General features: G+C 37.1%; 1 protein-coding gene across 2 annotated transcripts in view; it reads left to right on the top strand.

Moving 5' to 3' along the window:
* Nucleotides 1-7,781, top strand: part of IL1RAPL1 (interleukin 1 receptor accessory protein like 1) — a 1,372,082-nt gene extending 1,364,301 nt beyond the window's left edge. For both annotated transcript variants that reach the window (XM_067024255.1, XM_067024256.1), the window contains 2 exons: nt 6,265-6,435; nt 6,882-7,781. In XM_067024255.1, the coding sequence (XP_066880356.1) occupies nt 6,265-6,435; nt 6,882-7,600 (890 nt within the window). In that variant the 3' untranslated portion in view covers nt 7,601-7,781. The remainder of the gene's footprint in view (nt 1-6,264; nt 6,436-6,881) is intronic.
* Nucleotides 7,782-25,907: the final 18,126 nt, after the last annotated feature.

Genomic DNA, 25,907 nt, shown 5'->3' with positions numbered 1-25,907 from the left:
GCCCCCTAGTCAAATATCAACTGACCACATATATGTGGGTCTATTTCTGGGCTCTTGATTTTGTTCCATTGGTCTGTCTGTTTTTTTATGTCAGCACCATACTGTTTTGATTACTATAGCTTCGTAGTATAGTCTACAATCAGGAAGTGTGATGCCTCCAGCTGGGCTCTTCTCTCTCAATATTGCTTTGGCTATAAAGGGTCTTTTTTGATTCCATATGAATTTTAGAATTTTTTAAATATTTCTGTTAAAATTGCCATTGGAATTTTGATAGGGATTATATTGAATCTATACATAGCTTTGGGTAGTATGGACATTTTAACAATATTAACTATTCTGATTAATGAACATGGGTTAGCTTTCCATTTGTTTCTTCTTCAGTTTCTTCATCAGTGTCTTATAGTTTTCAATGTACAGATCTTTCACCTCTTTGGCTAAATTTATTCTTCAGTATTTTATAATTTTTGGTGATATTCTAAATGGAATTGATTTGCATATGTTGATCCATCCTTGCATCCCAGGAATAAGTCCCGCTTTCTTTTTTGCCCATGCCACACAGCATGTGGAATCATAGTTCCCCATCTAGGGACTGAACCCATGCCCCCTGCAGTGTAAGCATGGAGTCTTAACCACTGGACTGCTGGGGAAGTCCCATAAATCCCACTTGATCATGTTATATTATCTGCTTAATGTACAGTTGAATTTGGTTTGCTAGTATTTTGTTGAGATTTTTTTGTATCTATATTCATTAGGGATACTGGCTTATAGTTTTCTTGTAGTGTCCTTATCTGGCTTTGGTGTCAGGATAATGCTGGCCTCATAAAATGAGTTTGAGAATGTTCCCTCCTCTTCCATTTTTCCTTGGAAAAGTTTGAGGATTGCATTAATTCTTCTTTAAATATTTGGTAGAATTCAACAGTCAAAGTAGTTGCTGGCTTGAGGATTTCTGTCTGGTTCTTTTTTCTGGTTTCTGTTTCTTTAATAAAATTCTCATTTTGTTCATGCATTGTTTTCTGATTTTGTTAAATTGTCTATCTGTGTTATTTTGCATTTCACTGATTTCCTTTAAGATGATTATTTTTAATTCTTTGTTGGACAAGTTGTAGATCTCCATTTCTTAGGGCTTGGTTACTGGCACTTTATTAGTTTCCTTTGGTGATGTCATATTTGCCTGATTCTTTGTGACCATGTATCACTGCATTAGTGTCTCTGCATTTGAAGGAGAAAACATCTCTTCTAATCTTTACACACTGACTTTAGCAGGTAAAGTTCTTCTCCTGTCTGTTCCCCAGGCCAATGGGATTACCTCCAGACTCATAATCATTCTGGGCTGAAACTAGTTTTGAGTCTGTTACTGGGTCTGCAGTGAAGTTCATGGTTGGCAGGCTTGTGAGCAGGAGCTCAGGTTCACATGGATCCTGTCTGGTCTCTGGGTGGAGAGGAATGCCTCTAGTATCTTGTTCAGTAGTATAGCGCTTAGACAAGTGTTCACTTCAGGATTCACAATCGGGTCTTCACTTGGTGGACCTATTGCCAGATGTGTGGATGGGTATGTCTCCCACCAGGTTTCTTGGAGGGCTTCTATCTGGTCACTGGATGGGTCCTTGGGTGGGCAGGACTGGCTCTGTACTGCGGCTGAGAGGATACATGCAAGGGATATCTTATTTGACCATCTTGCTGACTTCATTCCTATTTTTCTTTTTTTGTGGGAAATTACAGCCAGAATCTCTTGAAAATCATGGAAAGGGTAAACCAATGACTATATTAGAGCTTATGAATATTATTACAGAGGGTGTGTACATCAACTGCTTTCCATCTCTTTAGTCAATAGAATTATAGTTGAAGGTTTAAGTTACAGAAAATAAAATTTAGAGAATAAGGTTCAGAATAAGAAATACATCGTTGTACTATCTTGTTATGACTAACTAGTTTTCAGCTGTTTATAAACTTAAGTTGAATTTAAAAGATCACAGTCCTACCTTTAAAAATCTTAGCATAATTTTGTTTTTTCTATGATTATAAAAAAATCTCAATTTTTCAGTTTCTTATACACATTAAGATTAGTCAATATATGTTCTTACAGCTTTAAAAAAAATCTAAGAGATATTTCCCAAGATTCAGATTCAGCTGGTAACTGGGAAAAAAGAAACCTTAGAATCCATATGATTTTGAATCAGAAAACATTGCAGAATTTAGCATGATATCTGGCATGGTGTTTGCAGTCTGATAATTTTCAAGTCAGGAGTTTGCTTCTGTGGGTAAATAAATGCCTAGCCCAATACTGCACTGACATAGACTCTGGGGAAAGAGAGGAATTAGGTATCAATCAAGTGTCCCATTGATTTGAGGGAGGAAGCTGCTGCAGATGCTTGCAAGGGGACTTATTACCAGAATAACCTACATGTGAGCAACTCCTTTTTATCTGGGAGATACTAGCTTAAATGTTATAAATTCACTCAGATGATATAAAGAGATAGAAAACTGACTGAGACCACAGCACCTATTCCCGAGGTTCATTTAAGCTTAATACAGTTACTGAATATATTAGTCTAGGTAAGAATTTATCCCCCCCCCCTTTTTTTTTTGCGGTACGCGGGTCTCTCACCATTGTGGCCTCTCCCTTTGCGGAGCACAGGCTCCGGACACACAGGCCCAGCAGCCACGGCCCACGGGCCCAGCCGCTCCGCGGCATGCGGGATCCCCCCGGACCGGGGCACAAACCTGCGTCCCCTGCACTGGCAGGTGGACCCCCAACCACTGCGCCACCAGGGAAGCCCTATCCCCTTTTTGATGAAAGTGTATTTTCAGCTGTTTTATTTAGAGCACATGCCCTGTAAGTATCAAGACCACTCATCATGGAGCTGAGGCTGCAGTGTGTAGGTTTTGTGGTGCTTTGATCAATTACCTGGCAGCTGACTGCAGTTCTTTGATGCCTTTGAGACCTTTGGGTACCTACACCCTGTCCTAGAGCAGAGTTTCTCAAAGTATTGTCCCTGGACCAGCAGCAGTATCACCTGAGAGTTTGCTATAAATTCAAATTCTAAGGACCTATTCCAGATGCTCTGAATTGAAAACTCTGGAGGTGGGGCCTAACAGTCTGTATTTTATCAAGTCCTCCAAATTGTTGCCGTTCATGCTTCAGCATGAAAACCACTTTTTCAGAAAAGTTTACAAGGACTCTGAGGTCTTCAACTGAGTCACAGTGAGAAAATACAGTTCAAGATTATTCCAAAGGAACTTTGCTAAACTTTGACCCTGTAGCTCCTAGTAATTACTTGAGGAGTCCAGGCAGCTTGGAGTGTGTATCACCAAAGCCATCTCTCCTAGGAAATGGCCCAAATCTTGAGAAAATCTCCACACCAGCCATAAGGCATGTCATGCGGTACCCAAATGAGAGGCCATTCATTCATTTCATCAACAGATATGTTTCAGCATCTACTAAGCCCTAGTCACATATCTGAGTCAAGGATCGTGTGGTCAAAGAAAGAAGGTAAGATGTGAGCACAATAATATAATACATGGGAAAAGAGATCACCTTCAACTCAGTGATATCAGACTCAGATTCAAAGGAAACAACTGCAGAGTTAGCTGCTTGTTTTTTGACAACGGATAGCCATAAATATTTTTCAAGCTACCATAAACATAAGCAGTGGTGAGGTTTGGAAAAATAAATTGTGTGATTCTATGTGGAATGGGCCAGAAGAATAAGGAAATGGAGAGGGAAGACCCACTAAAATATAATTATAACAGTTGAGAAGAGAGTAGGGCCTCACCTAGGATGGAAACAGAATCCAAAGGATTTTTACCAGTGAATGGCTGTGAGATTATTGGTAATGAAAAGAGATAAGTGGAACATGCCTCTGAAGTTTGGAACTAAAGATGTGAGATTGTTATGTTACTAAAATTTAAGTGAAATAAAATGTGAAAACAAAGCTTGAGATGGGAAGCTTGTTTTGTTGTGAACATGTCAAATGTGAGGCACATGCTGAACATCCAAATTAAGGGGTCCAGGTTACAGGTTCATAAGAAGGAAGACGAGATCGGACATCTACATTAGAGAGACATCTACACAGAAGTGCTTGTTGATGTCATAGGAGGAAAGGAGGTTTTTAAGGGAAAATAGACTGAAAGACAATTGAAACAGGCCACAGAAAACATCTTGAGAAATGACAGTATTTATGGATTGGAAGAGAGATGTCCATTGAAGAGGCAGGGGAACCAGAAACAGTGTCATGTAAGCAGAAGTGATATCCAGCTAGAATTTACGAGTATTGGTGGACCATTGTTTACATCTCTTCTGAGTCATAAGTGCTCTGTTCTCTTTGTTGTTCATATTGATCTGGTTATCAAATATTTTTTAAGCCTACAGAAGGCAAAAAGCAAAGAATGAGAATCTAGTCATTACACACCTCAGGTCTGAGCAAACTTCAGCACTTTACAATACTTTGTAAAAATTTGGAAGAGGAAAACCTCCCAGAAAGAAAGTAGTATATGCATGAAATCATTCTACAACCTGCAGTCCTGCTTAAAGAGTCCTCCCTTTGGCCCATGACCCCTGTACTACTCTTTGCAACACATTTATCCTCTGGAAATAGATTGTTGACTTGTCTACATCTTCTACTAGACTGGAAGCTACTGACCCATATTGCAAAGGGGAAGATTTTATCTCATAGATATGGCATGTGATTATCTAATAAATGGACATTTTAATTAAATGCTATAGCTTTATTATGTGCTATTTTCTATGATTTCTTACTCAAGTAAAGTATTTACATCAACAAAATGGTACCACTATAGACTGCTGGCATGTGTGCATAGGCATGGTATAACAAACATAATTATTTTTTGTGAAAATTGAATTTTATTTATACTATGTACAACTATATCCTGGTTGAAGAATAAAGAAAATACCAAATACCAAAATATGACATGATAGGGATGATTACATTTTTTTTTTCACCTGAAATGCGCTTTAAAAAAATCTTCCATAGCAAAAGGTTCTTTTCCCCAGGGATCCTATAGTAGAATCGCTAGCTTCTTACATGCCTGTGTTAACTTTAGGTGAAGTAAACAGTTTTTCTGAGTTTTTCCATGACAAGTTATAGAAGTGAGCTTTAGTGTCTTTGAAGTCAAAAGGAGTGTCCCAAAGCCATCCAGAGCAAGTCATGGATGCCCCTGTATCTTTGATGTTTTATACCCCAAAGATTTTAAATTTTCTGTACCAAATGACCAGTTCATTTTGTTCTGAAATTTAAGAGTGTTTCAATTCAACTTGATCTAATAATCAAATAATACAATGACAATCATTAGGAAAGAAGCACAAAAGAGACCTAAGCATATTGATATTGATAGGCTCAGCATACTGATAGTATTTAGAATTGAGGTGAATTATGAATCCTGATATCACACTCTGAAAAGGAAATTGGAGAATGAGACTATGCAGAAGATAAATGACTTCTTATTCTAAGAAACAACAAATGAGAATTTGGGGATGTTTACATTAAGATAAAAATAATGCACGATAGTAGTCATCAAATATTTGAAGAGTTCTCATGTAAATATGGGGAAGAATGATGAAAGAAATCAAATTTTAGAACTAAGTTTCATTCATTTATGTTATAATTTTTGATTCTTATAGTCAAACTGATTAACATGATGAAACATAATTTGGCAATAATTTACATGTAAGATAAATGAAGATCAGGAAAACAATATGTTTTTCTATAATAATTCAGCATACTAAACTCAGTCCTAAAATCCAAGAACCAGCTCCCAAAGAAAGATTAATTATTCCAAATTTCATTTTATTTTTTCCCCAAAAGAAAATCAGCACAACACACACAACCTAGAAACCATTCCTCAAGCCAGTCAAGCCAGTTTCAGTGTTTTTTCTTTGATTAGGTGAATGTACATTTAGGTAGAATAAGAACATACTATCCAAATATGTGGCTTTTATAGGCTGTCAAAATTCTCTATGATCTGTGCATCAAAAATGTTGAGCGTTACCATTTCATTGCTCTTTTCATTACTTTTTCTCCTACTGTCTTAATAACAACAAAAATAGTGACTCCTTTATACCCCCAAATTCATTCCACGATACTTGGCATCATAGTATTCTTAATGAAAATTAATAAAGACTTCTTTCTTTGGCATCCCAGAAGTGGGACATTTGGAGATACATATGAAATGAGGTGAATGTTCTCATGTCCTACTGTTTTTTTATAGAGTAGTGACTTCAGCTTTACTCTGTAATGTTCTTGACAGATAATAAAGATTATGATGCATACTTATCATACACCAAAGTGGATCCTGACCAGTGGAATCAAGAGACTGGGGAAGAAGAACGCTTTGCTCTTGAAATCCTACCTGATATGCTTGAAAAGCATTATGGATATAAGTTGTTTATACCAGATAGAGATTTAATCCCAACTGGAAGTAAGTCAATGTTTTCCTTTAAGAGTGTGCATAGTCTTGTGTCCGTCTGTGTAGTCATCATTTTTAGACAGAATTTAAACTTTTAGTTCTTCTACATCTTTCAGTTTCTCAAGAAAGAAATGGCATTATGTGTTCAAATGGAAAATAAGTGTTGATACCCCGGAGGAAGCTACTTCTATTATTCTATAAAGCATCTCATGTTATAAGCCTTGACACTTAAGGAAACCAAATGAGAGACCTGTACCTGGGAAAACATTTCTATCTTTGAGAGAAGCAAAATCCCATACTCTGTTCAAAGTGATCATTGGCTATTTTCATCTTCTCAAGGGTTTACCTAACAAAAAGAACCAGCAATTCTCATTTAATGTGTGAAAGAGAATTTCCCGGGGCTTTCTGGACCGAATGTTCAATTTCCTTATTCTGATCAACCCTTTTCTCTGTTGTAGCATATATTGAAGATGTGGCAAGGTGTGTAGATCAAAGCAAGCGGCTGATTATTGTCATGACTCCAAATTACGTAGTCAGAAGGGGCTGGAGCATCTTTGAGCTGGAGACCAGACTTCGAAACATGCTTGTGACTGGAGAAATTAAAGTGATACTAATTGAATGCAGTGAGCTACGAGGAATTATGAACTACCAGGAGGTGGAGGCCCTCAAGCACACCATCAAGCTCCTGACCGTTATTAAATGGCATGGACCAAAATGCAACAAGTTGAACTCTAAGTTCTGGAAACGTTTACAATATGAAATGCCTTTTAAGAGGATAGAACCCATGACGCACGAGCAGGCTTTAGATGTTAGTGAGCAGGGGCCTTTCGGGGAGCTGCAGACTGTCTCAGCCATTTCCATGGCCGCGGCCACCTCCACAGCTCTAGCCACTGCCCATCCAGATCTCCGATCCACCTTTCACAACACTTACCATTCACAAATGCGTCAGAAACACTACTACCGAAGCTATGAATACGACGTACCTCCTACCGGCAGCCTGCCTCTTACCTCCATGGGAAATCAGCATACCTACTGTAACATCCCTATGACACTTGTCAACGGTCAGCGGCCACAGACAAAATCGAGCAGGGAGCAGAATCCAGACGAGGCCCACACAAACAGTGCCATCCTGCCGCTGTTGCCAAGGGAGACCAGTATATCCAGTGTGATATGGTGACAGAAAAGCACGGGACACCCCGTCCCCGGGAGTCTGAGTGGCGTCTGCAGTCCAGTGCCTGGAACTAACTCCTCGACTGCTGCTGTTAAAAACATGCATTACAATCTCTAGAACACGAGGAAAAACAGGGTCTTGTACATATGTTTTTTGCGGTTTCTTTGTAGCATCAGTGTCTTCCTGTTTTACCGTGTCTCTTACCATTACATTTTTTGACTTTGTTTTATATGTCATTGGAATTTGTAAATTTACCTTTTTTTAAAGAAGAGACTTATGTATAGATAGAACACCCTTTTTTGCTTCATTAGTTTAGTTTCAGAATGGGTTTTTATTTCCTTTCCTTGATTTTTGTTTTGCTTTTAACATTTCCTTGGGGTGCTTGGACAAATCTATCCGATGGGACAAGGAGCACCGGATCCTCTCTTGGGTTCTGCCCAGGATCAGCAGGGCCATGTGGGCCTTCAGAAAGCAGTGCAACGAATGCCAGCATTGCCACTTGGGGGAAAAAAAAAAGATGAGAAGAACACTTGTTCATAGGAGGGCCGCGCCAATCAGAGCCCTGAATATCTTCCTTGTCCCACCTCATTCCCCACCTCTACCCTTCTAATGGCGGCATGATGTGTAAACTCTGAGAAGGGGTTGGGGGGGGTCTAACTGTCTTATTAACATTGAATTCACTGCTCGTCAGAATACACTCCAGACCCAAAAGTGTGCTAGTCACTTGACAGTGACCACTACAGAGTGCTAAGAAGAGAAGATCAAGGGCAGGAAAATGGGGGAGAGTGTGCTGTTTCTGTTTTTTAAATGAGTTGATGTACCCTTATATAAATATAAATATATATATGTGTGTTTGTGTGTATATATATATATATATATATATATACACACACACACACACACACATAACAAAAGAAACAAAAAAAAGCAAAAAGACAAAAAAAAACCAAAAAAATCAAGCCCTATATTTGATCACTTCCTGGAAAGGCATGAATGTGTTTGTGGCTGTTTTTGTTTACTATTCTACTTCCTCTTTTCCCTCTATAATTTTCTACAAATGAGATTATGTGCAAATGCCAGACAAGTTAACTCAAAAGGGTGAATCAACACAAGTCAAAATGAAATTTACATTGAAGGCTTCCAAACCAAAGGGAAGGGCAGGATGTGTCATCAAATATGTTTTGTCACCTTGTATTATAGAAAATGTTATTTTCTAAAGAGTCAGTGCAAATCTGTGAAACTTATTATGGGGTCCCCTTGTATTTAAATGTTAATTCACTGTATTTAATTTTCAATGCTATATTCAGAATCAAGTGTTTGGTTTCAGTTTGTGAATATAAGCAACACTTATTAATATCAAAGTGTTTATATAAGCACTCAGGAGGTCAAACATATGAATACCAACAGAAATTAGTATTTTCAAAATAAACATTATTTACACAAAATAGTTTTAAAATTAGGTGAGAAGGTATTTAAAATAATTAATTTTACTGTATAAAGAATTAGTTTAACTGTATAATTCTATCTGTCAGAAACAGAAAGCTGATGCTCCCAGGAAATTCGTCTCTTACCATTTAGTTTTATGTTTGAATGACATAGCAGCTAATACATAGTCATGTTGAAAATGATGAAACATCAATCATAAAGGAACTTGCAAAGGGCAGAATTGCTAAAGGGAAATATTACCTAAGTAACTTTTAGTTTAAAAAAAAAATCAATGTGATGAAAACACTGATAATAGAACTCATGCATTACTTTAGTGATTCATTATAGGAACTTCCATTCCAGCCATCGTCTGTGGGCTTGTGTAGTGAGTATTGTACGTTTGGTTTATTCCTACCGCTATATAATGAGAAAACAGTTCTACACTTTTGGTCACAATACTAAGGTATGAGTTGGCCACACCCACAACAATGTAAACTTCAGTAGAGTTCACTGGGGAGGGTAAAACTGAATTGCAAATGTATGAGAGAGGAGTATAAGAATTTTGTAACAATGCAAACGTCTCATATTTGTGTGACAAGGTAAAGGACCTTTAGGATGTGCATTGATTTTTATTTGCTAAAAAAATGCTTATTTCCCTGACAACTCGCCTCGGTCCTTCTCTACAGTCTGTTCTTTATTCCCGTGCTCCCCTTGGACCTGTGTCACATTTTCACAAACCAGAACTGAAGCTGCAAGGACACATAAACTTTAAGGTCAGCTTTGCACATTGGGTTATTTTCAGAATCCAAGAGGCCATTGTTTACTTTGTACTATGGACACCTGTCAGGGACTGGTGGCAGTGAACCTCATTGGACTGGATTCCAGATTCCCCCAGTGCTCAGAAAACTGTAAACACGGCAATGGCCTGGTTTATTTCTTTGTTTTTTAAATTTTTTTTAAGTGCACGATGAAAGTGTGGAATAAATGTAGAGGAAGTATTCAGACCACAGTCATATTTTAGGCATCCATAGGTGTTAATTTAGCTGCATTGGGAGTACATTTTTTGTTCTATTTTTAGTGTAGATTTAAGAACTTTGAATAGCATGATTCAGGGATTGATGGGTAATATTTGATATTCTCACAACTTAAAAAACGATTTTTTTCCTCTAATGCTTTGTCATATTTTTAGAAAATAAATGGAAGAAGAAGCTATCTATGGCTTTAGAAACATTCCTCCCAAGTATTCCTCTATCAGCTCCATGTGAAAACAAATGAAGGAAACTGTCATGTGTTCACGTGCTCTATGTTTAACAAAAGTTATGTTAGAATTCACAATAAAAAGAGAAAAAAATGTATTTTCCCTAGTGCTTAGGTTTCATCCTTCTCTTTTTCTGGTGGGGACTATGGGGGATAAGAGTATTCTGGCTGTATAAACGCAGTTGAAAGTGTGAATATGTTAGCCAAGCAGAGGGAGATAATCCGCGTCTGGACTTGGACACGTGTGTTGTTTGGTATTGCCTGTTTTTCATCATTCGCTGCTCAGACTCCAATGTGACATGTTACGGATTCGTAAGTCCACCTGGTTCTTTAATGTAACCTCTACTTGCTGCCTGTGAGCGTCCTACCCTTTATACTGGTGCTCAAATCTTTGATTATTTAATTTGTAATCCATTCCGTAGGTCTTCTATGGGCAGAGGAGAAATTTGTATCTCATGCAGCCAGCTGATTTAAGTTAAGATCAATTTTATGAAATAAATCTAACACACAATGAGTTCAGTCACCTGAACCTACTATAGTTCTATCGATGAACCCCTGATTGTTCTGTCAACCATTTTGCATTTATTACTTTCTTCATAGTATATGTATTTGAACCCTATTGACTTAAATACCTAAATACTGCTTCTTTCCTTATTTCAATATTATTTAGCATTTTGTGACAAGAACAAATAATAACTGAGAGCTGACCCTAAACTCCAAGTAAGTTTTATTTATCCTAGAATAGTCATTAACTTTTGACAGATACCATCTATGTAAATTTAGGAAAACATTAATTCATACATTTGTGAATTATCTTCAGATTCTGGAATGATACCCTAGTTCTCCTTTTTCTAAGAAGTATTTTTTTTATCTTGTGCTTAATTTCTTTCTTATTTTAATTTAGTTTAAGTTTACATCATTAGTCCCAGAAGAAAGCTTATTCAAATTCAGAGGAGACCATTGATACTGTGCAAGTAAAATGACTGAATGGAACTAAGAGAATACATAGACACAGAAGTGGAAAATCCCTTATTGTTCCTGATCTGAACTTGCTTGGTCATTATTCCCACTATTGTTATAGTTGATTAAAAGAGGTGAAATATTATTAAATGGATTAGAAATCCTACCTACATATTCCCTATTGCTGAAGAATTTTTTTAACAACATACACAGTTATTACAAAGAGATGATGATGATGCAACTGAGTTCCCTAAAAGGAGCAGCTTGTCCATGGAAGCAGAGCTATACCTTGCCTTATCACTAACCCTTCCCACTTTATTGTTCTGAACAAAGAAAGTAACCAACAGTTAAATTTGTATTATCCTTAGCAACAGACCTTAAACTTGGGTTCAAGGACCCCTTGAGCCTGTAAAAAGGACTAAAGGAAATAACGAAGCACTTGAAATTTCAGACAGAATTGTGAATGTGTACAAAACTGTGATTTCTGGGATGTTAGTCTCAAAAGACATCCATCACCTAAAAAACTATCGATGTTTCAATTTAGAGCATATTCTCAGAAACTGACATTCAGATAAACCACATGTCTTGTAGGCACTGTTGTGGCTACTGTTCCTTACTTTTATGCATGAAGATTCAGGGGATGACTATTGTTCTTTTAACAAACAGAGGCAATTCCTCTTCCAACATGACCCAACTTTGTGGGAGGATTGGTTTACAGTGAGGAAAAACTTTGATTGATGACAAGTAATTCATGCCCAAATAAGTAAGATTTGATAGTTTATTCATTTCTTAATTTACTCAAAAGATACTTGGAGGTGGGGGGATATGAAATCGTTGAATGTAGCATGACGCCTTATTTCTTTAAACTTTTTTTATGGGTTGATTTAATCATTCTCCTACAACAAAACTAAGAAGAATTAATTTAGTGCAGGATTAGAAGAGACAGCCATTTGATGTGTTTTTCCAAAGGGACCCAGTTTTCTTATGCCAAGATTTAGAATTGGTTATATACTTGGTTTTCAGCAACTGTTCTTATGCCAGTTTCAGGATTTATGATATAATTTTAGGGTAATGTGAAGAATTTTGAGAATGAACTGAAGTTAGGTGGTGGTTATTTAAAGTTTTACTTTTTACTCATTATGGGCAGCAAGGTGAAAGTTTGTGCTATGTTAATTAAGATACTATCACAGGGAGCTGTAAGACCTGACTAAATTTGAGTAAAGAGAAGGATGATGATGATGATGATGACTTAATCCTAATCCTAATCTTATGTGTTTTTTTTTTCCTTATGTGTTTTGTCATCGTCAGACTTCAGTCACATGTATAGAAAATGCCCAGACTAAAAAGAAGGAACTCAGCTCTAATTTTCCATCAAGTATCATTTCTTCCTTCCAGGCTCAGAGCACAAAACATCTCTCCATTATATACACATAAGATACAGAAAAAGAAAACTTTCCTTTTTCCCTTTAGTAAATGTTCCTATAATTAGTCTCTGAGTCCACTGACAAACTCATGTTTCTGAATCGTTCATTAAAGTTAAGTAAGGCACTATTGTTTTTTCTACCATTCACTACCTTCATTGATGCATCCCCCAGGGTCTACAGCCGGAAAGGAATTCTCTTTCTAACAAAAGCAAGTCATTACACTGTATTCCCTCCACTACTAAATGAATAGAAACCGAAGAACTGCACATGAACTTGAGACTCTTACATGTAATATTAATGTCGTGTAAATTTCAGTCTTCATAGTCCAGATAACCTTAAATTTCAAAGGGCATGCTGGTCATTAAAAAAAATTTTAATGTAAAACTACATATTACACAGTGCATGAACATGTGGCAAAGTAATTCGGATCTATCCTTACTAGTCAATGAGAGACTAAATTTGGGGAGATCAGATGTGAGTGTTTTAGGTTAATTCTCAACTGGGATGAAGACATCTTTCTGTTAGGATATGTGGACAGTTGTCCATATTCCTTGCAACATATGCTCCTGGTAGCTAGAATCCTTAGTGTGTTCTTTCGACCAAAGTAGTGGAGATATGTTCATATAATCTGCTATTGAATTGTAAAAACTTACATTTTCAGAGTTTGAGAGAACCCAGATAGGAAGATGAGTTTAGTCATTTTCCTCTGCTGGTGTTCAAGTCAAATTTTAAACTCAGACACTCTCAGATATGTTCAACAGTCAGTAAAAAGTGCATTTTCCCTAGTGTTTCCCTTTAGTTTTGCCTACCCTCTTTGATTTTGTACAATCTAGAATGTATGTAACTTGTGTAGGTGATGGAGGCACTCCTTTTTTTCTTAGAATACTTACAATTATATATTTGGTTTTGCTTTCACTAGCAATAGGAAAATAGACAAATACAAGTGTAAAAATGAGAAATTTTAAACTTGAATTATAATTTGTGTTTTACAGTCGTTTCATAAGTCTGTTGCTCTCTATGAGTATGCTCTCTATATATCCTGTAAAAATAAATTTATATGTTACATAGCAATTCAAGAAATTAAATTATTTATTAAGCTACAAATGTTTCTTCTGGTTTCTACCTGATCGTAGATGAAAATAAATTAAATAATGTGCTGTTGGAACCTCTGTAAGTACCTTTGTTAATTTGACAACTCTTGTTATACTTTTCTTTCCCTCTCTGTTTATGTCTGTATAAGCTTATAATTCTTAGACTTAATTTCTATTATAATTATGGAGAAGGGGATCTAAGAAATGGCCAATTGGCTGAACAAAAAGAAAAACGTTAAAAAGTCAAGTCCACTACAATGCCTCTTTTTTTCTTCACTACTGGATTTGTGAGAAGTTTGAATCACAAACTCAGTCACTTAAAAGTTATTATCACGTTAATGATCTTTTCAAGGTTAAATTCTGCATTTTGCCTTCATCTATTTCATAAAATTCTTTCAGGAACAAATGAAAAGAATAATAACACGTGAATCCTCTTTGGTGTTTCTTTTCCTTACTTCTTGCTCCCCAGGTATTTTATTCCTTTCTTTTTAAGGTACTACTCACATAAGGACCTTAAAATAAAGTCCCCTCAGGTAATATTTTAAAGTGTTTTAAAGTGACCAAAATCTTTAATCACTTTATGATTTTTAACTCTGTTTCCACCTAGTTGTAGTGCACAGTTATTCCTAAAGGGAAATGTTTTTGGCCTTACTTTTCATTTTATGTTAAAGATAAATAAAATTATTAATATTTATTTATTTGGGGGGAGGGGAATAGTGTAAATCTTTCCATCACAAGTGTAACAAGTGAACAACCATAAACCTTTTAGAACAAATGGGCTGTTTAGGCAAAATTCATGTCTTAGGACAGCCTTTTAAGAAACACTTATTAAAGATAAAGCAGAGATAAATCATTAAGAAAAATGGAAAGTAATATTTTTTTAAAAACTGTAAGGTAATTTCAGGTTGGATTTCAAAGTAATTAATATATTTAAAATTTCATAAAGTCATTTCTACCTCAGTAGAATTTTTCAGTGTGAAAAAATAACTTCTACTGAAAAAGTAAAATGTTATATGGATTATGACTCAGTGTATAATTTCTATATTGTATTTTAAGCTGTGACTCATAGGACCTGACATATTATTAAAAATATCAAGAAAGAACTCTATAGTTGAAGAATATTTGGGACTATGTGTGTGCCTCACACACACACATAAATTCTCAGGAACTTTCAATTCCACTCATATTATTAACAGCTGGTTAAAAGACTGATCATCAAGGAACATCTTACTTATTTCTAGAAGATTCCTAATTGATATCAGATCTACCTTTACTGGAAAAATAGAAACATAGAAGGAGGCGAATATTCAGAGAATTAAAATAGTAGTAAACTAATCACTGCTGTGGGATTTTTAACATGTATGTATGGCCTGTAAGAGTAATGCAAACAAATTGCTTGATGAAGCTTATATTTTCAATGAATGTTTAATGCCCAGTGATACTGATGGGGGGGGGGGCGTGAGGTTCCGAAGGATCGAGAATATCTGAAGTTGATGAATAATTTAGCCAATTGTTTGCCCAAATTAGGGATTTTTATTCCAGTGTTATGTTGATTTGAGATGGTACACAGAGGCAAGTTTTTATTTGAATATTTATGTATTTGATTTAAAATGTGTTAGAATTTAAAAAAAAAAACTTAAGTAGTAGATCAAACTTGATCTTGTGGATACTATTTCTGGTAGAATATATACTAAATGATTTAAACAAAAACATAGGTAAATAAGAGTCTAGGAAAGGTGATATATGGCAAAAGTCATCAAGATGGTTCACAAATGACTGGATTATGGAAAAACTGCTAAGGCAGTTCAATTTCTACCTTGTGGGAAACAAAACCAATAAAAGGAGAATATCCCAAAAATCAGAGAGCAGAACATGCCAAAAGCCTATGTATATGACAAACAGAACTATAAAATTATGAAAATGAATAGCTGGTGTAAATTAAGCAATGAAATATCTCAGTTCTTCTATTGCCCTTGGCAATAAAAAAAACTGTTTACACAACTATGAACTTGAAAGGAAAACGGCTCTGAATGAAAATCCTTCTTTTCAGTGGTCTCAGCATGCTTTTCCTCAATAAAATGGGAAATTCATTGCTAAATGTTATAATGTATGAATAGAAATTATGATTTTGGCATGTTTGGTACTGTGCCGTAAAGGTTTGGTGAGGAGTGAGATAGTTCTTTCATAGCATCCTTCTAATGGGCCTACTAGTAATTATTCTAAGACCTAGGTGCACTTAGAATCACCTGGAAAGGTTTAAAAACTTCTAAAGTCCCACAGATTTCAGATGATACTAGTCTGAAGTTTGTCCCTATTGTTAGTCAGTCAGTTGGTTGGTTTATTTAATAAGCCCTCCAGGTTATATTCTATAAGACAACCAGAGTTGAAAACCATAGGAGCGAAACAGATGGGTCTCAAATTTTAGACTCCGGAACAATTGCCTGGAAAGTTTGTTAAAAATGGAAATTCAGATTGAAGGCCAATAATACTGGAGTGGGGTCCGGAATCTATGTACTTAATAAGCTCCACAGGTGACTCTAATGTGGTGGCCCAAGGACCCCCGTCCCCCCATCCCCGGCCTCTTTGAGCAACACACGTGTAGGATTGATTGTTTCTGTCATTACTACTGCTGTTACTCTTTGGAATACAAAATTAAAGTTTGCAGAAGATGCATGTCACCATAAACTGGGTCTTCCTTTTTTAATAATTCCTCCCAGTTTGTCCACCAGAACTCACAATGAAGAAGTCCTGAAAAGAACTATATAGACAACAATATTTTATTTGAGAATTTCTCAAAAAGAAGGACAAAAAAAGAACTAGTCAAGAAAACCAACTTTGTCATGAGATATATGACTTCAAAAAAGTAATTGTACCATCGTAGAAGAAACAAATAAAGCTAATAGTTAAGTGTTAATTAAAAACACACCTTCCTTCTAAGAGACTACAGATCTATTGTTACTTCCATTTCTGTTAAGGAAGAAAAATGACAAAATTACACAGGGGTACCAAAGATATTGGTTGTGAAAATAAATACATCAGTATAAAATGTACTAAATTTTTTGGACTTAATTAACAATTATTTTTTTCCTCACATTAACAATGAATTCACTCAAAGATGAACTCTAGTGAAGACTTTTCCAAATGTCCTTTAGCATAAACATCGCTTGTAGCATTTGTTAAAAGCATAGATTACTGGCTCACACTCCAAAGCAATGGAATTCCAGGAAATGTTTATGATCATGCAATTTGGGGAACCGTATCTAGTGAGTGACATAAAGTCCAAGACTATAGTCATCCAGCGCCACAAAATGTAGTTAATTGTATGTGGGATGATTCATTAAATGCATCATCTCTCATTGTTTCAGAAAAATGACAGCTTACACAACAGTGACAAACCAGTTGTTTCTTTATTTCATACCTCAATCACTTATTCTGACAATATATTTCCAGCCACATAGATGTGTCTTACTAGGCTAATGTTGATCTTTATGTTCGATACCAGTGATGAGGTTGCTAGCTTCTGTTTCTTAAGAAGAAATGTCCTATTTGATGTCTGATTCTCACAAACTAATCATGTCACTCATCCTAAGTGCAAATTTCAAGGACAAGGCTTCTGTTAGTTAAGAGAAAATATTCTTATACATGCTTTGTGGATTAGCCACATCAGAGAGTTTCTTCTAGAGAATTGGTTTAAGTTTTCCCACACATATGCTAATGACTTCCACAGCCACTGTAGGCCCGCTTACCATCTAGAGTTTTATAACACTAGAACATCCAAAAAATAATATTCAACAGTAGAATTTTATTGAGTGCAATAAAGCCTTTTTTATTTCTATACTAAACTGAAAGAGACAACATACCAGTTGAGCTGGATTTATTTTCAGAACGCATTCTGGACAACAGCAGTTCGAAACAGTCAACTTTGACAACATCAAGTATTTAGCGTGCTGAATTAGTCTACATGTGTGCGTGCATGTGTAAGGCGTGTGGACTCCAATCGAAAACACACACTAGCATTACATTTAAATAACCTTAATATATGTACCACATTAAATAAGGTTATATGAATTCCCAAGATAATGCACTCCATCAGGAAATTACCAGTGAATCATTTTGGCACAGCCTAAAAATAAAGACCCAAGTTTCTGTTCAACTCACTTTAAGAACATGCATTTTATCTTAAAGGAGAGAGTCAGCTTATTCTTGTTTCCCCATAAAAATTCTGTGATTGTTTCTGTTTCCTACTTTTTCCATTACGTGGTAGCCCTGAGTTATTTATTCATTAAAAAAAAAGGAGGAGGCATTGCACTCAGCAACTCTCATAAGAAAAGCCGATGATAGCACCAAAGTTATTACCATGAGTTTCCTATTTTAGTTGCTTTTATTTTTCCAGGGCTGTGAAATATCTTATTTTTTCAGATTTCATTTAAATTATGCCCATAGCAAATAACATGTCCTCAGCAAAGCCTAACTCTAGAGATACAGTTACTGATAAGATTTTTTTCTTTAGTTTTCTCTTACTTTACAGAATCCACGCCGTCACTGAAGTGAAATAGAAACACAATAGAATTAAGTGAATTTACAACCGACGATCTTATGAGTACTGCACCTTAAGTATTCTGTGCCACCAGGTGACCGTGTAGTCATAGTCATCTTCAAAATGGGCATCTGAATAACTTGCTGTGTATTTTCATGAGAAAACTGGACATGCGATGAGAAATTACAGGAAGGGGATAGCAGATTCCTGCTGGTGTAGCATTTGTGTTGATATCTTTAAAGATCTTTAAAGAAGTATACTTTTGTGTTGATATCTCTAAAGATTTTCACTACGGCTTAATAGGTAAGACTACATAATCAACTGTAGCAAGCATAACATACTTAGCATTTTGTACTTTCATTTTTAAGAGGGAAGGAGATCACTCACTAACTATGAATGCTGCATATGTTAACAATAGAGATAGTGATTTTGTAATTTTGATTGCACTTGCCTTAAAATTTTTTCCAAAAAGAAATTATATAAATAACAAATATAGATGAGGATGGTTAAAGAACATTGTTTAAAAATAGGCAAGTTCTGCACTGATTATACTTTTTTTACATAATTTAATGCATAATGGCAGAGTATATTTGCCAGATCCATGTAAAGAGTATATGAGCACATGATAACAGCAGTTTGTATAAGCACAAGGTGTTCTATGTTTAGACTAAAAATTAACAATAATAACTTTTGGTGTGTGCTTTAAATTTCAAAAAAGTTGGATGTTTAAAGATAAATTTATTACTTGCGTAAGAATATTTTTGTATAATATCGGCAAAGGTTTAAAAAATGGACTTGCTTTATGGAGTGCGTTTTACAGAGAAAATAAACAGGGTATGTGTCTAGTTTGTAAAATGTTTTCTTTCAAGATTACTCTTTCACTGGTTAAATGCGAGGATATGATGACTTGAAGTACCTTTTTTTTGTGAACTGAACAATACGAACAAGAACAACAAAAATAAAGCAATGTGAATAAGTTGCGTATGCAAACTTTTTTTACTCAATGCCAGTAGATTTTGAAAACAATAGCAAGGTCCGTTTTTGTCAGTATAATGCTAAAAATAATTATATAAATGTGGTTTGCCATTCGATGCATGAACATATATCCATTATAAGAAAAATATAAAAAGTGTTTTGATTTTAGGAAAATTTATATTCTTCATGCTTCAGTTTAAAGTTATATTTATTTTCTAAAATTAAGAACAGTAAGACAATTTAATAGCACCTCATACTTCTTATTACATATTTATGACATCAAAGCTAATATATAAAGAAAGTTCTTGAATTAATAAAAGGTTCTATGTGTACCTGGCTATTAGGGAATGTATGTCCTGGGCTAAAAATGTTACAAGGCTTATTAGAAAGAACGTATATACAAAAATGGTGTGCTGGTATATATATATATAAACTTTCAGTCTCAGAAAAATATTTATATATCCTTATAATGTACCTGTATTTAGTTAAATACCCTGCTTCGAAATCTGTAAATGTGATTGTGAGCTGATTTGGAGACCAAGGAGTATCTACAAGGCTAAAAATGTCTCTTGAAGATTAAAATGAGAGGCTTGATCATTTAAGAAGACAATAGTCCCAGATAAGATGTGTGGATTTTCATACATGCTTTTATAAGTATTATCCAGTAAGTGGTTTTAAGAAGGTTCTATAAACTTCCAATCAAGAAAAAAATGTGGAAACTGAAAATAAGCCTTCTTTGCTGGGGAAAAGACTTGTGACAAGAAAACCAGAAAAAGAATCACATTTTTTAGGCATGAGGTATCATACCTACAGCACTATGGGGTGTGGCAAAAAGTGCTGGACTAATACAGATTTTTCTTTTTAATTTTGTAAACTTTTTTTCTTTCAAGAGGTCAAGGGCATTAAAATGAAAACCTAATTTCTGGTTTATCACAGACATTCCTACACCCATGGCAAGTATTGCTACTTCTTAATGATGCACAGTTATTCTATATTTTGAGCATCTGTGTAAAACTGTGCAGTTATTACTGTATTAGGTCACACCCAGGGGAAATGCCAAAATCAAGAGTGGGTGGATGCAATTGCTCAAAAAAGTATTACAGGCATTTATTTGGAAAAGAAAAAGGGTATTTAAATTAATAAAACTGACGACGAAACATTAACCTATAGAAGTTGACTCAGTGTCTTACTCTTCCCCCCCAACAATTGTCCTACTGACTGAAATGTATTAACACATCCTCATTTTTTTCTTATGATTCATCTAAGAATTTGGAGAAATTAACGACATAGAGTCCTCCTCTTTGTTCCATCTCTATAATCTCTGTCTTTAAAAAAAAAAAAAAGGAAGACAAAAATTTCCTTTAACTGCCCAGCCCCCTAACACACAGAGAGGGCATGTGTCTTTTTTTTTTTTCTTCCTCTAATGTTCCAAGCATCTCTGCTACTGTGCTGGTGGGTTGTCATGTAGATACAACCCCAGCTGTGTATTGTCATTATAGAATTCAATTTTTCTGTGATAGTGTCAACATATTCAGTGAGTCAGCTTGGGGTAGGATCACTGGGATAGCACTTAAGTAAGCCTTCATGGTTAAGGGTCTGAGAGTATGATCTTGAGTTGTCTAAGCCAAGATCTTTTAACAGACCTACGAATGATCATTCTCTCTTGTTCAGACTCATGCTAATCAGGCCTTTAAGACACTGTCTTCAATGCAAATGACAATTACTAATAGTGGACAGAATGTTCTTGCCATCTTGTAGGAAAGTCAAATCATAACTAAAATTTGTTTGCAATATGTGGAATCATAAAGAGGAAACTTAGTAGAAAGAACTTAATGTCAATTGTCGTGATAAATCTATCTCCACCACTGAGATACAGCTGTTATGCAAAGTGTCTGTTCTGGGCATTTTCTTCCTTACACAGAACTAGAAAGACAGAGACAAATTCTGACTACTGACGTTTCCTTCTTCTGGACTCTCAGATAGATGCCTCTCACCCTCCTGTTAAATCGTAGGCTTTAAGTATGATGATATAGCCGTGCCTTGTTCTCGCTGCCTGGAATATGAGCGTTAACAAAACTCCTCAGCCATCCATTTGCCAATATCTGCTTTGGGCAGCTGATGGCCTTAAGCACTTTGTCTACAATCAGTCTCAGAAGACAACCTTATTTTTCAACTTTTGGTCACATGTTAATTTTGGTTAAGTAAGCTCATGACACCATTAAGACCTATTGATTTGAGCTGATGATGTTTAATAATTTAATTAAACCTTAAAGCCCTCCTTTACCTCTTAAACTGTATGGGAAAAAACACCAGAGAAGTGTTCCTAGGGCTTGTTGTGAGTTTCTGGCAGAGGAGAGCAGCTGTTTGTTCTGCTCAGGTCATCTGTTTTGGTCTTTTCTAGACCACCTTTAAGATCGTGCTTGACAGAGTTGTTTATCTGCTAACCTAACTGCATGGAAGCCCTGGAGGGGACAGCAGGATAGGCTGAAGAGCAGACAAGTCATTTACTTTAAGTTGAGAGACCTTGAGCATGGTATGTGACCTCTTTTACCCCTGAATTCCACAGGAGAAATACAAGTGGACAATAATACCTTCTCTGAAGGTAAGTTGTAAAAGTTCCTTCCTTCCTTGCTTCATTTACTTATTAGTGTCAAGCATTGTTCTGGTTGCTGGGGACATAATAAAGAACCAGAGACAGTATTGTTGACTCGCAGGTCTTACCCTCTGAAGGTGACACACAAGGCAAGTTCCCGAATCAATGAGAAAATTTCAGACAGTGATACATGCAATGACAATATAAACTAGGGAGATGTGACAGGAAGTGACTACCTGAGGAGGTTAATTTACAGAGTGGCTGTGAAAGGCTACTTGGAAGAGAGAAAATTATGGCTGAACCTAGAATCAAGAGAAGGGGACAACCAGGAAAAGACTTGGCATTAATCCGAAGGACAGACTAATGCAAAGACATTGAGGCAGGAATGAGCTTGGTGTGTTTGAGGAAGAAAAGGAAGGCCATGTGGCTCATACTTCTGTATACAGAAGGCATAGTACCTAGTAGGTGATAGATAAAGGGTAGCTAGTATTACTGAAATCAGGTTGGAGATTACATTTTAAAATTTGGGTTGTCTTAATGTAAAATGAAAATATATTGTAGTAACTTTTCATTCCATCTTTTAAATTGTCCCAAACATCTTTGAGTTGTAGTTTATCACTGGAGGACTTCGACAGGTTGTACTTAAGAGCATTTATTCTCAGATCTCTAAGTATGTCACCAAATGAGCTATAAGAAAAACCAAACCAAAAACATACTCTCAGCTTATGGGCTTGATGTGTTATATCTAACTGGCTAATTGGAGTCTATGTGGTTCTTGGGGGTGTGGGTGTGGGCAATAGAAGGCCAAACGTGTAATGCCCACATACTGGGGCAAGAACCAGTGCAATAGTCTCTCGCCTCTCACCTCACCATGATGTGCAAGGAAAGAGGTGGCAAGGAGAGACATGGGGAAAGAGGCCTGAGAGAAGTGCATTGATTCAGTTCCCTATTGCTATGTAGCAAACCACCCCAAAAGCCAGTGATTTGAAACAATAAACTTTTAATTATCTCTCATGTGAATTGACTAGGATCAGCTGTGCTGTTCTACTGCTGGGCTCCTTTAGGAACTCTCATGGCAGTTGTGTCATATTACCAATGGAAATGGAGACATATGGAGGGTAGACTGAAATGCTACAGTGGCTCTCTTTCTCTCCTTCCTCATGTAGTTCTCCGCCTCTACTCTCCACTTGGTCCCTCCCCCAAGGTCTCTCCATGTGGTCTCTCCAGCTGGGTACTAGACTTCTTACATGGCAGCTCCAGTTGCCCAAAAGTGCAAAAGTGAAGGCAACTAGACCGTCTTCAGGGTCAGCATGACTTTCACCACATTCTGTTGGTTAAACTGAGTCAAGTCAGATTCATTGTGATTGATTGTGGGAGGGGACCACACAAAGGCATGAATTTCAAAAGGTATGGCTCTTGGAAGCCATCTTTGCAGACTGACTACCACAGATCAATGAGGAAGACAGGATGCATGGGACTGAGCCCTCGGTGTCCAGGACATGGTCCCACCCCATGCAAGTACTACATGGTTGGCCTTTGAAAGACATGAAGTCCACAACTGCCTTCGGTATCTAAACAAAGCTATCTAAGCTCAGATGGTCACTAATACCATTGAGTTTAAATGTAACAAAACATACGAGAAGAAAATCTTGTCTTCCTTCTCCCCCGACCCCAGCCTATAAGGGTTCTTTCTTAGGTTAGTCAAAACTCACTCTGCTTACAGGAGAACAGGGAGCTAACTAGGGAAGGCTTTATATTAAGGTTTCCTTTTTGTAGTAATGAACTAATGCCAAACCCCCATCAGCAAAGTCCCCAGGGATCACTCCGTAGATAAATAAAGATTCTATGGCCGGGCCACTCCAGATGGCTGCTCTCTTGCTCTCTGTACGTCCCCTGCCCGCCCAGTGCCTGCTTCACCTGTATCTTAAGCACAGGACTGACCTTCCTACTCGCCCCGGGCCCCAGCTGGTGATTGTTCTTATCAAAGGGGGCGGTGAGGGGCGTGCCCCGCGGCTGGTTTCCCTGGTAACTGATGAGCCCACCTGATGTCAATTTTCCTACAACTGGTGATCTCCCCTTTCACCGCGGAGAGAAGACTGCCGCCATGTCCTGCCCGCCGTCTACCGCACACGCTGGGGTGTCGCTCCGGGACCGTGCTTCAGACAGGTCAGCTCCCCCGTCCGTTAAACCACTCTTGTCTCTGTTGCCGACTCCGGGGTCTTTCTTCGGTCTCAAAGGTGGGCAAGCACAGGCCTTGTAGGCCTGCGGGGTGCAGCCCAACAGGGCAGAGCAGGCAAGAGACCGCGTGGAAACTCCCGTGAGCGCCGAGATGTTGGGAAATACAGGATACGGAATGGAAAGTTGGCAGGTAATCCTGGAGTGGCTGTCCACTAACACGTGGGGCCCAAAAGTTCTAAGGGTGACCCCGAAAGTTACGGGGAGATCCCAGGGTGGCTCTTCACTAGTATGTGGCGTCCTGTGGTGGCCGTCCTTGCTGAGTGGAGGCTGCCGAGAGATCTGCAGAACAGTGCCCTCCAATAGCTCTGCTGTTGTATCAAGGTGAGCCTTCTGTAATTGGTTAAGCCAGCTTTCTAGAAGGAATTGGTATTTCTCTTGTGCCTTTGAGATGTAAATGGTCCACTTGGGCTCTTGGGAACTTTAGTCTTCTGTGATCTCTAAGAGTAAAAGAGAAAAAAAGAGCTTTTATGTAAACTCTATAGAAACAATTATGTTTGGGGAATGTCTATCTAAAATAGTCTCTCCAGATTTTGGTAACTTGAAACTACACTAAATTAAATGAAGAGAATCCATTGACTATCTGGGTCATTTCAAATAGGATAAAATATTAGAACATTAATTGCTGAGGGGGGTCTCAGTTTACCTGCCTTTGCCTGCTTAAGAGAGGTAGACTAAAGCGTTAAGTTTTCCAGTCAGGAAATGCACAATTACTTGCTTCTTGGTTTTTGCCAGACATTAAGGTTTTCAAGGCTTAAGGTTATATAATCAGTCATAATTCTTGTAACCAAGTTTCTTTATCAATTACATTGTGATCAGGTGTTTAACCGTGCCTTTTTAAGTCATTCGTCATTTATAGGTAGTTATTTTTGTACCCTGATGCTTTTGCAAAAGTGCTTCATCTTCCGGAAGGTTCACAGGAAGGATCTTTTGACAATAACAGGTCTCTGATAGGTTTCAGATTATACTGCTGAAGTGGGTAAGAACTTAAAGAATCCTAATGGAAGACCTGATGGCTTCATAAAAGTTAACAGAAGGATTGGTTACTGAGTGAACTGGTGAAAATAGTTTTAATTTTTATGGGTTTTGTCTCGAATGTTACTGGTTTTGATCTGTGTTTTCCAGATATAGGGAAGCCCTTCCCCTCAAGTTGGTTATGAATTATAGCAATTTGGTAAAAACTACACCTGTGGGTAGAATTGAAGCATTTTCCTTTTTCTCTCTGCCTGGTCCCTCCAGAAACTGGGGACTCTTGTGTTCTGAGCAGTCTTATCAGGGGAGTGGAAAAGACTGTCTCCTGGCATGTGCAGGAATCTTGATATTTTGGGGACTTCTAGAAGAGAAAAATCCACCAAGGCGGAGCCTGATAGCAGGCCTTTGGCATGGCTTTGCTGGCCCTGAGAGGCCTTTTGGGAATTCAGTCTGAGAATCCTGAGGACTTCCCCCTCCGGCAGTTTGCAGGAGCCTATGTGATCTGTTGACCAGACTTATTTTGCAAACAAATTAGTTTTGATTGGCTGTGTTTGGAGATGAGGGTAATTTTAGAGAGAACATGGTTATGTTTCAGTGGATGTTAAATTCTAGTTCTGTTAATTGAGGTCTGTATTTATGAAAAGTTACTGTGCCAGCCATACTTTTGCCCCGGTGTTCTGGATGGAAAGAAAATGAGGGAAATTGTCAGAGTATAACTACTCACGAAGTGTGACACTACTTGCTTTAGTCTGCTACTAACGAAAAGCCCATGTACAATGCTTGTGTAGCAGTGGGTATAAGTGATCAAATGTATAGCCTATAAAGTGTCTCCTCATTAACATAC

This window comes from Kogia breviceps, chromosome X (genome assembly GCF_026419965.1).
Source record: "Kogia breviceps isolate mKogBre1 chromosome X, mKogBre1 haplotype 1, whole genome shotgun sequence".
In the NCBI taxonomy this organism is placed as follows: Eukaryota; Metazoa; Chordata; class Mammalia; order Artiodactyla; family Physeteridae; genus Kogia; species Kogia breviceps.
The sequence above is the reverse complement of the archived record's forward strand: the minus strand, read 5'-3'. Positions and strand labels throughout refer to the sequence as shown.